General features: G+C 43.2%; 1 protein-coding gene across 1 annotated transcript in view; it reads left to right on the plus strand.

Moving 5' to 3' along the window:
• The first annotated feature begins 566 nt into the window (after nt 1-566).
• LOC137651187 (ubiquinone/menaquinone biosynthesis C-methyltransferase UbiE-like) overlaps nt 567-16,053 on the plus strand; it is a 67,437-nt gene continuing 51,950 nt past the window's right edge. Inside the window, exons 1-4 of the mRNA XM_068384338.1 lie at nt 567-797; nt 3,035-3,184; nt 4,631-4,767; nt 13,137-13,316. Coding sequence (XP_068240439.1) covers nt 635-797; nt 3,035-3,184; nt 4,631-4,767; nt 13,137-13,316 — 630 coding nt within the window. The 5' untranslated portion in view covers nt 567-634. The remainder of the gene's footprint in view (nt 798-3,034; nt 3,185-4,630; nt 4,768-13,136; nt 13,317-16,053) is intronic.

A 16,053-nucleotide genomic window follows, 5' to 3' on the forward strand; every position in this document is an offset into this window, starting at 1 on the left:
TCTGGTCTTTCTAATATGGGCTATTGTTTTCCCATGTACAACATTTCTTCAGTAATAAAAGATCTATAAGAAAGAATAAACTTAAACTTTAAGTTATGCGAGGAAGAAGAGGAAAACATAACATACAGTATATTTAAATGAAATAAACTTCAGGGGAAACATTAAAATTAATTTTAAAAGATAGAAGTAAGGTATATAAAGGAGGTAATATAAACTAGCAATACGTATAGCAAAAGGAGATGCTGTCGGGGGTTGGGGTGAGGGGAATTATAGCTAAAACTATGAACTGTTTCTAGAATCCGATGCTTGATTGTTTGGTAATTTGATAGTTTGTATACCTACTCAAGTAGTAGACTTCAGAATTGTGGAGTGGGCCTCATGAAAAAAAGGAAATTTATCGTTAATATTCGTCACCATATTGATATAAATAAGGATTAGATATAGAAAAATAAAGAATTCACTAAAATGAAAATAAATTCAGAGTAATCACGATTGGACATCATTGAAGCAAAGTTAGAACGCTTGAGGGAGCCGTTTCAAAGGTATTGATCTAAGGTTACTACTACTGCTACCACTAATATTTTTTCCGAATTTCGTAATTTGCTACATTTTATCCAGATATCAACTGTCCATCATGAATTCTGTGGCATGTAGGTTACGTTTAAGGTTATTTACCACGTCTTATGTTAGGAGATGCCAGTCGACGTCATCTGGACACACCAAAACCGAATATTCGGCCAATAAAGAAACCCACTTCGGATACGAGAACGTCTCGGAAGAACAAAAAGCTCATAAAGGTACGTTAGTTTACCGGCAATATACTTACTGACGGGAAAAGCATCTATTCTCAAAGATAGATATTTCTTGGGAGCCTTTGTATATCAGCGGCCAGTTCCTCATGCGTTCATTAAAAGTGGACATCAGCTAACCAAAACTTTCCCCCCCCTAACCTTACCTACAAGCCGTGTCCTTACCTACTTACCTAATGGGGGAGCAAACGCCCCCCTGCGACCTCCCGTATTCCAAGTTAGACATAATAATATATACAGGTAGCCGCTATCGTACATACACCCTGTTTCCTGTAGTAAAACGTCCGCTTTCTTAAAAAATGACACTTATTTTCACTGCAAATAAAAGATAAATTATTTAAGATACGATAATCGGCAAATACATGATACTTTATTTCTAGCCATATACATGAACCATATATTTTTCCTACTTGCTATCTTGTGTTCTATGCATTTCTGACCATGATTATAGAGTCTTTTCAATGACGTCACTGGGAATCGCCGGCGGCCATGCTGGAGGACATACAAAGCGAAAACATCGCGGCTGCTACAGCGAATATGGACAATGAGAGCGACTTTGTCAAACAATTGTCGGGTGATGATAAGCGTTTTTACAAGTAGAAACTCGATCTAATTGATAGCCTAGATCCATACCAAATGCAGAATTCATTCAGTCAAAATATTGAGGATTTTCCCAGTATTTCATACATTGATATGGTGAACTACTTGGTACTGTCGGCCAACCCAGTGTACACTAGCAAGCAGACGAATGCCTAACCATTGTGTTTGGTTACAAATGCTATAATTTCTTATATACATATAAACATATGATGGACAAACTCTATTGTAATGTTCTTGGATGATCGTTTTACCTCCTTGCAATTAAATACACAAGTTTAATTATTTTTTCGATGTTTCATATATAAGCAAAGACCCATTCGGGTTAAACCAGCTTTCAAATATTATTATTATTATTATTATTATTATTGTTATTTATAATCAATGTTTATTCATCACATAGGCCTATATGTGTGCACAATTTAATACACAAATTAAAATAAATATAAATATACACTTAATTATATATAGGCATGAGCACCTTGACGAAATAGAGACCTAGGTAAGTAGCCTTTGTTAATATAGCCAATATGGGCGCTTTTAATTTTTTTTTTGAAAATCTGAGATGCCCCTTTTGATGTTTAAAAATTGAGATGCCCCATCCCCCCACACACCACACACTGAACTGACGATGATACTTGTGAAGTCACCTATGCAATCGGATATACTGTAGCATGTTTACCCAGGAATAATGATACTTTTAGGGCCTAGCCGAGACTGACCTGATATGAAATGATCAGAACAGATACGTGCGTAGGGTAATAGAGGATTCACGTAGATCAGCCCATGATATTCTGGTCAACCACTAGTCACTCTGCGCTTGGATAATTCTTCTATATCTTTGTCCTGATTCTGAATAACTGCCGGTATGCGGTAGAAACTCTTGTCATCTCTTTGTCCTCTATTCCCACAGCCAACAGTAGCGCAAAAACTGGGCATTGTATGAATGTGAATGTGATGAGATGGCTAACTATTCAAGAGTTCAACCACAGCTATTCACTGAACGCGTCTTTGTCCTCCAAAATGGCGGACCGGAAGTTTGATGACGTATAATGAAAGGACTCTATTGGGGCAAACCACCCGTTCATGAGTTTTTGGACCCCCTTATATGAAGACGATTATGGGGGACCCCAGTGGGAAACTGTTTTTTTTTTGGAAGGGGGAATCAATGCCATAAAGCGTGTCTGATCAAGTGGCAAACCTTATGTAGAAAACCATAAGTCAGATAGTGAAATACAGGGAGGGAAACTAAACTCGACTTTCAAAATCAGTTCCTACCCAAGTGGATAATGGAAACCTCGACTTCCATCCTAACCTGAGATAGGCTAGACACCACTAGAGCACCATGAGTGAAATACAGTACTGGAAGTCTATCATAGGACAACTTTACACTATTGGCGATGGTGCACCGTATGTCTCGCATTTAGCGTTGCATGCTGGGAGTTGTGACTATCATACTGTGGCTAGAACAATTTTATCATAAAAGAAAAGGTCTTTGCATTTACCAAAATAGTTATTGATATGTCATTCATAATAGGATATACTGTTATAAATTCTAAGTACTGTATGAGTATTAAATACAGGTATATGATTACATGAATGTGAATTTTTACTGTTTTCCTCCACAGTTCATGGAGTGTTTGAAAATGTGGCAAGTAATTATGATTTGATGAATGACCTCATGTCAGGTGGAATACATAGAATGTGGAAGGATTGTTTTTTATCTCGACTACAACCAAGACCAAATACAAAGCTTCTTGATGTTGCTGGAGGAACAGGTAGGCCAGTTCTAGTCAGTTTAAAGTTAGTTAATAGAACAGAATTGATCAACAAAAACTGTTGCCTTTAGTATGTGTAGTGAATATTTGATAGTTTTGGATGACTTTTGTTCCTACAAAATTACAAACCATCATCCTTTAATCGAAGTATAATCTCAGCAAAGCTGAAAAACTCAGCTCGCATAGTATCCACGTTGATTTCAGTCACCGATGTGTATTAATATACTCTTGGTGCCATAACCCAAATTAGGATGAATTAATTCTATTTACTTATACTTTTCAGAGTCTGTGAAGACTTCCTTGTGGTGGACTTCTTCGTCGTTCCCTTCAGGGGAACATTCCGATAGTGCCACTATTGGTTAGTAGCCATGGTTTGAAACATTGGTTACAGCTATCACGCCAGCCTTCACAACAGGTATCCCACCTGCTCATCTGTCGGAAGCTCCCAGGATCAAACTGGAGGAGTCATCCTTGCCTTCTACGGACCCAAGGCAAAAATCCACGGTTCCTTCCAGCAGAGGAACTTCTGTTACTTCCTCTCCTTTGAAGCGGAAAAGAGGATATATTAACAAATTGCAAATTTTAAAAGTATTTTGCATTTTTCCTAGCTAACAAACCTGAGTCCTTTTAAGTTAAACTTCCCACCTCAACTGCCCCTCTCAGTTCTGAGGTGAAAGGTCTTAAGTAAAGAGCTTTTAACAGGTGTGGGACAGGACATTTAGCCCTCGCTCACCACCTGTCGTCAACTACGTCGTTAACAATTTTAATGGCCATTTCAGCTAATGCTAAAAACATATCCGCTTAAAGGACTGGGGTTTTGATAGCTAGGGAAAATACTAGTCTCTTTTAAAATTTATTATATTTTGAAAATTTTACATGTAAATTTTGATTGAATAGAGCTTCTAAAGAAGAAACAATATGAACATCAGATGAGTATAAAAATAGGAAATTTTATTTTTAGAATTCCACTTTTTCCTAATTATAGAAACCTTTCCTCTTTGTAAGGGTAGAAGAGACACATTAGCTATGGTGAGCAGCTCTTCTAGGAGAAGGACACTCCAAAATCAAAACATTGTTCTCTGGTCTTGGGTAGTGCCATAGCCTCTGTACCATGGTCTTCCACTGTCTTGGGGTAGAGTTTTGCGTGAGGGTACACTCGGGCACACTATTCAATCTTGTTTCTCTTCCTCTTGTTATTTTGAAGTTTTTATTCTCTTGCTATTTTCAAGTTTTTATTCTCTTGTTAATTTTAAGTGAAAGATTTATTTTAATGTTATTATTGTTCTTAAACTTTTCTAGTAGTTTAATTCCTTATTTCCTTTCCTCACTGGGCTCTTTTCCATGTTGTATAGCATATTGATTTTCTAACCAGGGGTTTAGCTTAGCAAGTAATAATAATAACAAATAACTTTGTTAATGAATATGACAAACTTATTTACTCGGCAGGTGACATCACTTTTAGATATATCCAGCACTTGTTGCATAAGAGAGGCAGAGAAGGTAATTGGAAAACTCCACTATCAAATGTGACTGGTCCCTCTGAACAAGATGGAAATCCAGAGGAAGATTCGCCTTTATACGAGGTAATGTACTGTTACTAAAGAAATGGAATACAGTCTCATATTTTGACTGCAAGTATTTTTAAGCCTAATATTTAGTTTTCAATATTAAACTTACCCGATAATCATGTAGCTGTCAACTCCGTTGCCCGACAGAATTCTACGGAGGGATACGCCAGCTATCACAATACTAGAAGGGGGTGTACTCACCAGCGCCACCTGTGGCCAGGTACTACAGTACTTCTTGTTGACACCTCCTCAATTTTTCCTCTGTCGTGCTTCCGGCAAGACGTTCTGGGATACGCTTATGATCTTGGAGTATTTTCACGGCTTTTGGTGAAGTATTTCTCTCAGATTTCGGCTGTCGCTTTACTGGAAAACTTCTATATTAGCTTAGATAGCTATTATTTAGTCCTGATTAATGGTTAACGATCTTTTTGCTTGATTTGGAATCCCCACTTGGCTAACTCTTTTGATTCAAGATGTCTGACATTTCACAAGCCCCACCCCATAGACGATGTAGGTCTTGTAATAGGCGTATTCCGAAGGCCTCGGTAGATCCTCACACCACTTGTTCTGACTGTAGGGAAAGGCCCTGTCAGTTGGAAGATCGATGTGAGGAATGCGCCGGACTTTCGGAACTTGATTTTGTCCGATTTCTTAAGTATTCAACCAAGTTAGAGAGAGAGAGAGTTAGGAGGAGTTCTTCTCGCTCTTCACTTTTTTCCTCACCTCATGATCCCCTACCTTTTCCTCCCCCTGTAGTGGCTACCCCCGAACCTACTATTTGCCCTCAACCTGATATGTCTGTTGTTTTGCGTGCCATTCAGGCTTTAGGTGACAAAGTGGAGTCGGTGGTTAGTGATCATAAGTCTCTTATGGCCGAAGTCAAGGAACTTAAGGTCAAGAGTGCAGTGGGTGGTAATAGTGCCAGTGCTGTGACGAGTGCTAGTGTCAGTGCAGTGCCAAGTGCTAGTGTCAGTGTCAGTGTGGTGCGTGAGGGTACTTCTGTGCGTGCCAGTCGTCCTCCCAGTCCGGGACCTCTTGCAAGCTCCCAAGCCCAGGGGAGAAGCAATGTCGAAGGGCAAAAGGGTTCGGCAGGCCTTGATCGGCGCACAGAAGTATCCTCGGTGGTTGCGGGCGTGTCTTCCAGAGACCGTCACTCCCACCTGCAGACGATTGAGCCCGTCTTTTACTCGTCTGCTGAAGAATTGTCAGGGAGGAAACGTTGGACTCAGGTCTCAAGACCACTCAAACGCAGAGTCCAGACCTCAAGAGCTCTACAACCTGGCTGCAGTCATTGGATCAGCTCTGACTCGCCGCAGTCATCAGTTGAATGCACACCTCCTAAGAGGAGTAAGGTGCTGCCGCAACAGATCTCTGCTGTTAAGGCTTTACCTCAGCAGACCTTAGTGTCTGCCGACCCCAAGTTGACTCTACTGCAGTCCATGCAGTCACAACTTGCGGTCTTGATGCGTGAGTGTCAGGCTGAGAAGGTTACACCTCCTCCTGCGATCGCTCCGCCTAACCGCAGTCCTGCCTGCCAGGCGTACGATGTTGAGGCTCCTCAGGATACCTTACCACGTTCTGAGTTGACTGTTTCCAGTGGTGTGCAGCTACCTCCGCCTTCCTTAAGGCAACCTCAGCAATGGGAACAGGAAGCTTATACCTTGCTTCCTCCGCTTCCACTTGCAGTTCCACCAGTGAGGCAACACTCTCTTGAGGTACAACAACCTCTCCCATCCATGAGTCAGACTCCTCAGCTCTCGCTGCAGCGACCTCAACCCTCCTCAAGGCGAGAACCTCAACACCTTAGCCTTGCGCCTCAGGAACCTCAACTCGCGAGACAATTACTGCGTTCTGCGCAGCCACTACCTCATCGCTCACAGCTCACACCTCAGGAACCTCAACTCGTTCCTCAGGAACCTGCTACTGCGCATCCACCAACCTTACAGCAAGCGCAACTCTTGAGTTCAGACACTCATGCCAGGAGTCAGCCTCCTCCACCCATGCGCCTACCTTCTGCTACTTCTTTTGATCAGCCTTTGCAGCCTGAACCTCAGGTGTTCCCTCAACAGAGACTTGAGGAGGAAACCACTAGTATTTTTGTTCCAGCTCGTGCTGATTCTGCTGTTCAGCATACCTTACCTCTCACTTCGCTACACTCTGGTGATGAGGTTTCTGATGATGAGGCTGCACACCTGGATCCCTCATCAGACGTGGATGAATCCAAGTCTTCTCCGCCTCCTATTGACTTTCGTAAGGTCTTGGCTCTTTTCAGAGAGGTATACCCAGACCATTTTGTCTCTGCTATCCCCCGCTCTCCGCCATCTGAATTTTCGCTGGGCATGCAGCCAGCCAAGTCTACGTATACTAAGCTCGTCTTAGCAAGGTCCTCTAAGAGAGCGTTAAGGATTTTAGGGGAGTGGTTGCAGTCTAAGCAGCAACTAGGAAAGACTTCCTTTATGTTTCCTCCGACTAAGCTCACTTCTAAAGCGGGCGTTTGGTATGCCACAGGAGAGGAACCAGGCTTGGGAGTACCTGCCTCTGCCCAGGCTGACTTCTCAAGTTTGGTAGACTCTCCTCGTAGAACAGCAATGAGGCGCTCTAAGGTTTGCTGGACCTTCTCAGACCTTGATCACTTCCTGAAGGGTGTTTTTAGAGCCTTTGAGATGTTCAATTTCCTAGACTGGTGCCTGGGGGCCCTTAGCAAGAAGACCTCCCCTGCGGACAAGGACTCAGCCATGCTCTTAATGTCCTGCATGGATAAGGCTATTAGGGATGGATCTGGCGAGCTTGCATCAATGTTTGTGTCAGGGGTGCTTAAGAAAAGGGAGCAGCTTTGTACCTTCCTTTCCTCCAGCATCACACCTTGTCAAAGGTCTCAACTCCTTTTCGCTCCGCTCTCGAAGTTCCTTTTTCCCGAAGAGCTTGTTAAGGACTTGTCTGCGGCCCTGATACAAAAGGACACCCATGATCTTGTGGCCTCATCAGCTCGTAAGACTAAGGTTGCTACCTCAGTCCCCAGGACTTATCGCACCCCAGTGGCTGATACTCCTGCTACGAGGTTTATTCCGCCCTTTCGTGGTAGAGCCCCCAGCCGAGGAAGCTCCCGTCCAGACTCTTCCAGGAGCAAGTCTAGGAAAGGTTCCAAGGCTTCTAAAGGAAAAAACTGACTCTCCTCATCTCCAGACAGCAGTAGGAGCCAGACTCAAGATCTTCTGGCAAGCCTGGGAAAAGAGAGGTGCAGACGCCCAGTCTGTCAGTTGGCTGAGGGAGGGTTACAGGATACCATTCTGCCGCAAACCCCCTCTGACCACATCTCCCATCAACCTCTCTCCCAACTACAAAGAAAAGGACAAGAGGCTAGCGTTGCACCAGGAGGTGTCGCTCCTTTTACAGAAGAAGGCAGTGGTTATAGTCCGGGACCATCAATCCCCGGGCTTCTACAACCGTCTCTTTCTGGTGGCCAAGAAGACAGGAGGTTGGAGACCGGTGCTGGACGTCAGCGCGCTCAATGCTTATGTCACCAAGCAGACGTTCACGATGGAGACGACGAAGTCGGTCCTAGCAGCGGTCAGGCAGGAGGACTGGATGGTCTCGTTGGACCTGAAAGATGCTTACTTTCACGTTCCTATTCATCCAGACTCCCAACCTTTCCTGAGATTCGTTTTTGGAAAGGTTGTCTACCAATTCCAAGCCCTGTGTTTTGGCCTAAGCACAGCTCCTATGGTGTTTACGCATCTGATGAGGAATATAGCAAAATTCCTCCACTTATCGGACATCAGAGCCTCCCTTTACTTAGACGACTGGCTGTTGAGAGCCTCCACGAGTCGTCGCTGTCTGGAGAGTCTCAACTGGACTTTGGACTTAATCAAAGAACTGGGTCTGTTAGTCAACCTAGAAAAGTCTCAGCTCATTCCCTCCCAATCCATTGTGTACCTGGGAATGGAGATTCGGAGTCAGGATTTTCGGGCTTTTCCATCGGCCCCAAGGATAAGCCAAGCCCTAGATTGCATCATGAGCATGCTGAAGAGGAGCAGTTGCTCGGTGAGACAGTGGATGAGTCTCACAGGGACCCTTTCATCGCTGGCCCTGTTCGTCGAGCTAGGGAGACTCCACCTCCGCCCTCTTCAATTCCATCTTGCAGCTCATTGGGACAAGGATTTGACTCTCGAAGCAGTCTCTATCCCAGTCACCAAAGAGATGAAGACCACTCTCTTGTGGTGGAAGACCAATCTCCTTCTCAGGGAGGGCCTATCGTTGGCGATTCAGACCCCCAATCTTCATCTCTTCTCGGATGCATCGGACTCGGGCTGGGGCGCGACCTTGAACGGACAGGAGTGCTCGGGAACGTGGAACGAGGAACAGGAAACGCTCCACATCAACTGCAAGGAGCTACTAGCAGTTCATTTAGCCCTATTGAACTTCAAGTCCCTCCTGCTAGGCAAGGTGGTGGAGGTGAACTCCGACAACACCACAGCCTTGGCTTACATCTCCAAGCAAGGAGGGACCCATTCGAGGAGCCTATACGAGATCGCAAGGGACCTCCTCATTTGGTCAAGAAGTCTAAACCTCACCCTAGTTACGAGGTTCATTCAGGGCAACATGAACGTCTCAGCAGATCGCCTAAGCAGAAGGGATCAGGTCATTCCCACGGAATGGACCCTCCACAGGAGCGTGTGCAACAGACTTTGGACCTTGTGGGGTCAGCCGACCATAGATCTGTTTGCCACCTCCATGACCAAGAGACTTCCGTTGTACTGTTCCCCAGTTCCAGACCCAGCAGCAGTTCATGTGGATGCTTTTCTGCTGAACTGGTCCCATCTCGACCTTTACGCATTTCCACCGTTCAAGATAATAAACAAAGTCCTTCAGAAGTTCATCTCGCACGAAGGGACACGGCTGACGCTGGTTGCTCCCCTTTGGCCTGCAAGAGAATGGTTCACAGAGGTACTTCAATGGCTGGTCGACATCCCCAGGACTCTCCCTCTAAGAGTGGACCTTCTACGTCAACCTCACGTAGACAGGTTGCACCCAAACCTCCACGCTCTTCGGCTGACTGCCTTCAGACTGTCGAAAGATTCGCTAGAGCTAGAGGCTTTTCGAAGGAGGCAGCCAGTGCGATTGCCAGAGCAAGGAGGGTTTCCACTCGTAGAGTCTACCAATCCAAGTGGGAAGTCTTCCGGAGCTGGTGTAGAGCCAATGCAGTATCCTCTACCAATACCTCTGTGACCCAAATAGCTGACTTCCTATTACATCTTAGGAATGAGAGATCCCTTTCAGCCCCTACGATTAAAGGGTACAGGAGTATGTTGGCTTCAGTTCTCCGCCACAGAGGTTTGGACCTTTCTTCCAACAAGGACCTTCAAGACATCCTTAAGTCTTTTGAGACTTCTAAAGAGCGTCGTCTACCCACTCCAGGCTGGAACCTAGACGTAGTCTTAAGGTTCCTTATGTCACCTAGGTTCGAACCTCTCCAGTCAGCTTCCTTCAAGGACCTTACCCTCAAGACTCTTTTTCTCGTCTGCCTTGCAACAGCTAAAAGAGTCAGTGAGGTTCATGCCTTCAGCAAGAACATTGGGTTCACGACCGAATCTGCAACATGTTCTTTACAGCTCGGATTCTTAGCTAAGAATGAACTTCCTTCGCGTCCTTGGCCTAGATCGTTTGAAATACCTAGCCTCTCCAACATGGTAGGTAACGAGCTAGAAAGAGTTCTTTGCCCTGTCAGAGCTCTGAAATATTATCTTAATAGGTCAAAACCTATTCGAGGACAGTCAGAAGCCTTATGGTGTGCCATCAAGAAACCTTCGAGGCCCATGTCCAAAAACGGGGTTTCATATTATATAAGGCTTCTGATTAGAGAAGCCCATTCTCACTTAAAGGAGGAAGACCTTGCTTTGCTGAAGGTAAGGACCCACGAAGTGAGAGCCGTAGCTACTTCGATGGCCTTTAATAAAAACCGTTCTCTGCAGAGCATAATGGATGCAACCTATTGGAGGAGCAAGTCAGTGTTTGCATCATTTTATCTTAAAGATGTCCAGTCTCTTTACGAGAACTGCTACACCCTGGGACCATTCGTAGCAGCGAGTGCAGTAGTAGGTGAGGGCTCAGCCACTACATTCCCTTAATCCCATAACCTTTTTTAACCTTTCTCTTGAATACTTTTATTGTTGTTTTTATGGTTGTTACGGTAGGCTAAGAAGCCTTCCGCATCCTTTTGATTTGGCGGGTGGTCAATTCATTCTTGAGAAGCGCCTGGGTTAGAGGTTGTGTAGAGGTCCATTAGTAGGGGTTGCAGCCCTATATACTTTAGCACCTTTGAGTTGATTCAGCCTCCAAGAGGAACGCTGCGCTCAGTAAGGAAGACGAACTTAAAAAAGAGGCAGAGTAACGGTTCAAGTCGACTTCCTTACCAGGTACTTATTATTTCATTGTTATTTGAGATAACTGTTATATGAAATATGGGATACTTAGCTATCCTTTAATCTTGTACACTGGTTTTCACCCACCCCCCTGGGTGTGAATCAGCTACATGATTATCGGGTAAGTTTAATATTGAAAAATGTTATTTTTATTAGTAAAATAAATTTTTGAATATACTTACCCGATAATCATGATTTAATTGACCCTCCCTTCCTCCCCATAGAGAACCAGTGGACCGAGGAAAAATTGAGGAGGTGTCAACAAGAAGTACTGTAGTACCTGGCCACAGGTGGCGCTGGTGAGTACACCCCCTTCTAGTATTGTGATAGCTGGCGTATCCCTCCGTAGAATTCTGTCGGGCAACGGAGTTGACAGCTACATGATTATCGGGTAAGTATATTCAAAAATTTATTTTACTAATAAAAATAACATTTTTACTGTACAATATGTTTAATTGTAATATTTTGTTGTATAGTATAGTAGTATAGTACAGTAGCTTGGTTTGTGAGCTTAGTTCATCCTGGGAGTGAGTTACACAAACTAAATTACTCATAAACTAAAACAATTTTTCCCATGATTAATAAATTTAATTCCCTTGATGTGTTCCACACATCTATAAATACATGTATACTGTACACTTTTTTTAATGGTTTGTAATGGCAATTATTGAAGAATTTATAACCCTTAAAACCAGAAATGGAAACAAATGTATACTTCACAATAGAAAATAGAAATATTGACAAATTGACTTGCACTTTACTTTAGAGGAGAATTGTGAGAGACAAGAGAAGGAGGAGGAAGAGGAGGGTGTTACTACTTGGAGGAGTTCTCTCTTTTGGACGACGTTCACTATCACTTTTTTTTCATTCATTACTTTTATATATAGTTTATTTACTTATTTCCTTTTCTCACTGGGCTATTTTTTCCTGTTTGTGTCCTTTGGTTTATAGTATCCTGCTTTTCCAACTAGGGTTGTAACTTAGCTAGTAATAATAATGATGATGATAATATCTTCGAGCCTCCTCATTTGAAATCTCCTGAGCATTCTCTTGATGCTGCACCTTATGCAGCTCCAATACCATCGCTTTTTCAGAAATAGTGTTTTCAGTAATTGTATCACCTGCTAAATGGTTGCAATCAATCCAGATAAGCAAAAACCCTTCAACATTAAGAGCACATTATTGTTTGTTCATCAGTGTCAGCACTGGTTTTGCATAGACAAATGTTCTGATATCTTCTTTATTGTTCATAAATGTAACTGTATTAATCATGGATGTTGTAGCATAACTGTATAGTTTTAGCAGGTCGGCCGTCTGCATGTAGTATACAGTACCTTTTTTATGCTTCGCAATAATTTTGTTCCCCTTTCCTGGTACTGTAATCTTATCTTTCTTCTTACCCTCTTTCTTAATTATCTTGGGGACCATTTTCACGATATTGTTAACTTTACAACACAGCACAAAATGTCTTTATGATAAACAATAGGGATCAAAACTGAGTAAAAAAACAGCTCCAAAGATGTGCTCATGAGATGATGCTTCTACTGCTGTTGCTTAAAGAGTGGAAGAGTTGGCCTCTAAGCAAGGTTGTGAGCTAATGCAAACCAAAATGGGGTAGAAAGCCTGTGAACATTGCGTGACTGATTTCTGCGCACCACGTACTATTCTCTTTAGTGCAGTACTAGTCTTCAAATATTACCCAAACGATGCAAAATTTTTGCTCGTAGACCGATGCAGTACTTTACTACTCTATTCCAATTTGCTTGTGTTCGAAGTTACACGTAAACCTAGGTACTCCACTACTCTAATTCTGAATGCAAATTGTAATGAATTTTCTAGTTAATATATATGTAGATTAGTGGTCAATTTAGATTTAATGGCTTTTATGTCTGGTTCTGTCTTGAGTTCATTGTGTTTGTCCTTAGAAAATAGTGTAATGAATTTATTATTATTTAATCTTTCCAGATAGCTGTATGTGATATAAGTCAGGGAATGCTTGATGTTGGGAAGAAAAGAGCCGAATCCCTTGGGTACTCCGGGATTACTTGGGTTTGTGGGGATGCACAAAAGTTACCGTTCGAGGATGATTACTTTGACTGCTATACAATTGCATTTGGAATCAGAAATGTTGTTGATGTAGAGAAGGTAAGTTTTTAATCATAGCCCTATTCTCTTTATACCAGTTGTTTTCTTACATAAAAAAGAGATTTTTCAATATTAATCTTACCCGATAATCATGTAGCTGTCAACTCTGTTGCCGACAGAAATCTACGGTCGGGATACGCCAGCGATCGCTATACAGGTGGGGGTGAACACCACAGCGCCATCTGTGGTCAGGTACTCTAGTACTTCTTGTCAACACCACCTCAATTTTTCCTCTGTCGTGCCTCCGGCTAGACCTACATGGATACGCTGTTGATTCTGGAGTTATTGCTCACGATTTGGTGATGTATTTGCTCTAGAGTTTAGCCTTCGCTATTCAGGAAGCTATATCATTAGTTTAGCAAGTTTTTGAAATTAATTTGATTTAATTTTTTATTTAATTTTGGTACGAAGAGAGTATGAACTCTCTTTCACTTTTAAATGGCCGACCCTTCCCTTAGACGGAAGTGTTGGTGTCGAAGAGAGTATAGACTCTTAATTTTGCTTAACAAAGTTATAGATTCATTTTATATCTCTCCGCCTTTTATAGGCCTCTTTGATTAACTTCCTTTTATTATAAACTTATTAAAATTAATTTTTATATTTGTTTATATTCGACCTTTCCTAATAGTAGGCGGTCTTTTCTTGGAACCGAAGTTAATTAACTTTGAGCCCGTCATTTCGTTTTTACCTGTTAACATATTATGCTATTTTAATGTTTTTGAAAGAATTTCTTTGATAGTCTTGTACTGTTTTCAAAGTTGAACTAACGTTTTGTTTTGTCTCTGCAGTTGTTGACGTTCAGAACGTTCAACTTGCGCTCTATCGTTACGATAGAGAGAGAGTCTATCACGGTGTCACGTTGCAGTAAGAGTAAACCGATTCTAGCGTTTTGTTCATTCTTTCTTAGCTTAAATGGTTCTATTCAAATAAAGGAACTTTTTATTTGGGAAACCTTTCAGTTTTTTTCCTTTAACAATAATATGTTTTAATGATATATATAATTGGGCTCTTCTCTCAGGTGCTAAGTCAAGAGAGAGAGAGAGAGAGATAGAGACGGAGGGAGAGAGAGGAGGATAAACGTTTCGTTCAAGCGGGTAACGTTGTTATCGTTTTTGCTCTTCTCCCTAGTCTCTTTAGGGGAAGAAGGTAAACGTTTCTAGAGTTTTATTCTTGTTCTCAGACTTTATGCGGTGAGAGTTTTTAAACGTAGTTTATTTGATCTAGTGTTTAATCTCTTTTCCAGCCACTGAATTATTTATCTTTCATTATGTTTTTCTGTTACATTGTAATACTGTTTTCGCAATTACTAACTTTTAATGAAGGATAGAATTGCGTGTTTCAGGTACAAACCACTTAAAGTTTCGAGTTCAGTGAAATAAGTGCAAACAGAAAATCAAAAGTGATAAAGTGATAAGCGCAAAGTGTTACAGTGTTGCGTTCGAGGGTTCGTCTGTTCGTGCCAGTTGTTCGCCTAGTCTGGGACCTCTTACAAGCTCCCAAGCCCAGGGGAGAAGTAATGTCGAAGGACTTATGGGTTCAGCAGGCCTTGATCGACGAACAGACGTTTCCCTCCGTGGTTTCGGGTGTAACCAACTCACGTAGCCGACGTGATCACCCCACCCACACAAAGACGAGAGAGCCCATTTATTCCTCGTCTGCGGAAGAGGTTTCTCGCAGAAACCATGGACCAAATCTTGCAGCTTTTAAGTGCAAGTCGGTCCCTTCCGCGCAAGTCTAACTCCTAGGTGGTGCCATTAGCACTGGGCCAGTTCGGACTTGCTGCAGTACGACAACTGCACACCTCCCAGAGAGGCAAGGTGGTATCGCAACAGACAGTAACTCCGTCTGTTGCCGCACCAGCTGTTTTAGACCCTCAGTTTCAACGGACAGTAGCTCCGTTTGTTGTTGTCTTTCTTAAACTCTAGTGGTCTATGCTGCTGACAATGCAGTCTCAGCTTGCGGTGTTGATGCAGGAGTTTCAGGCAGAGAAGGTTAACACACCTCCTCCTGCGAGCGCTCCTCCACCTCTACGCAGTCCAGCCTGCCAGACGTATGATGTTGAGGTTCCTCAAGCTACCTCCATGCGTGAGCTGCCGCATTGGGAGTTGCCAGATACCAGCTCTGTGCAGCAACCTCCACTTTCCTTGAGGCAGGAGCCTCTTGCCACGCGGCAACCTCCTCAACACTTGAGGCAGGAGCCTTATGCTTTGCAGCAACCTCCTCTACCCTTGAGGTAGGAGCCTCATGCGTTGCGACTACCTCCTCCATCCTCGAGGCAGCTACCTCTTGCGGTGCGACAACCTCCACCATCCTCGAGGCAGCAACCTCAACTCCACCTCTGCGCAGTCCACCCTGCCAGACGTATGATGTTGAGGTTCCTCAACCTACCTCCACGCGTGAGCTGCCGCATTGGGAGTTGCCAGATACCAGCGCTATGCAGCAACCTCTTGCGTTGCGGCAACCTCCACCATCCTTGAGGCAGCAACCTCAACTCTTGCGGCAGCCACCTCCACTCTTGAGGCAAGAACCTCAACTCTTGAATGGGCTCTCGTGGCATGGTTGGTTTCGACCTGGCCTTTCATTAGAAGGGGCTAGCGTTCGATCCCAAGTATGAGGTAGAAATTTATTTCTATTTGAACACGATGTTGTGTTGATATTTATCCATATTGACTCATTAGGGGTAATTTGAATGAATTACTACCAATTGTGTCACGTGGTGGCCCGGGGAAATCTGGTA

This window comes from Palaemon carinicauda, chromosome 12, assembly GCF_036898095.1.
Source record: "Palaemon carinicauda isolate YSFRI2023 chromosome 12, ASM3689809v2, whole genome shotgun sequence".
Taxonomy (NCBI): domain Eukaryota; kingdom Metazoa; phylum Arthropoda; class Malacostraca; order Decapoda; family Palaemonidae; genus Palaemon; species Palaemon carinicauda.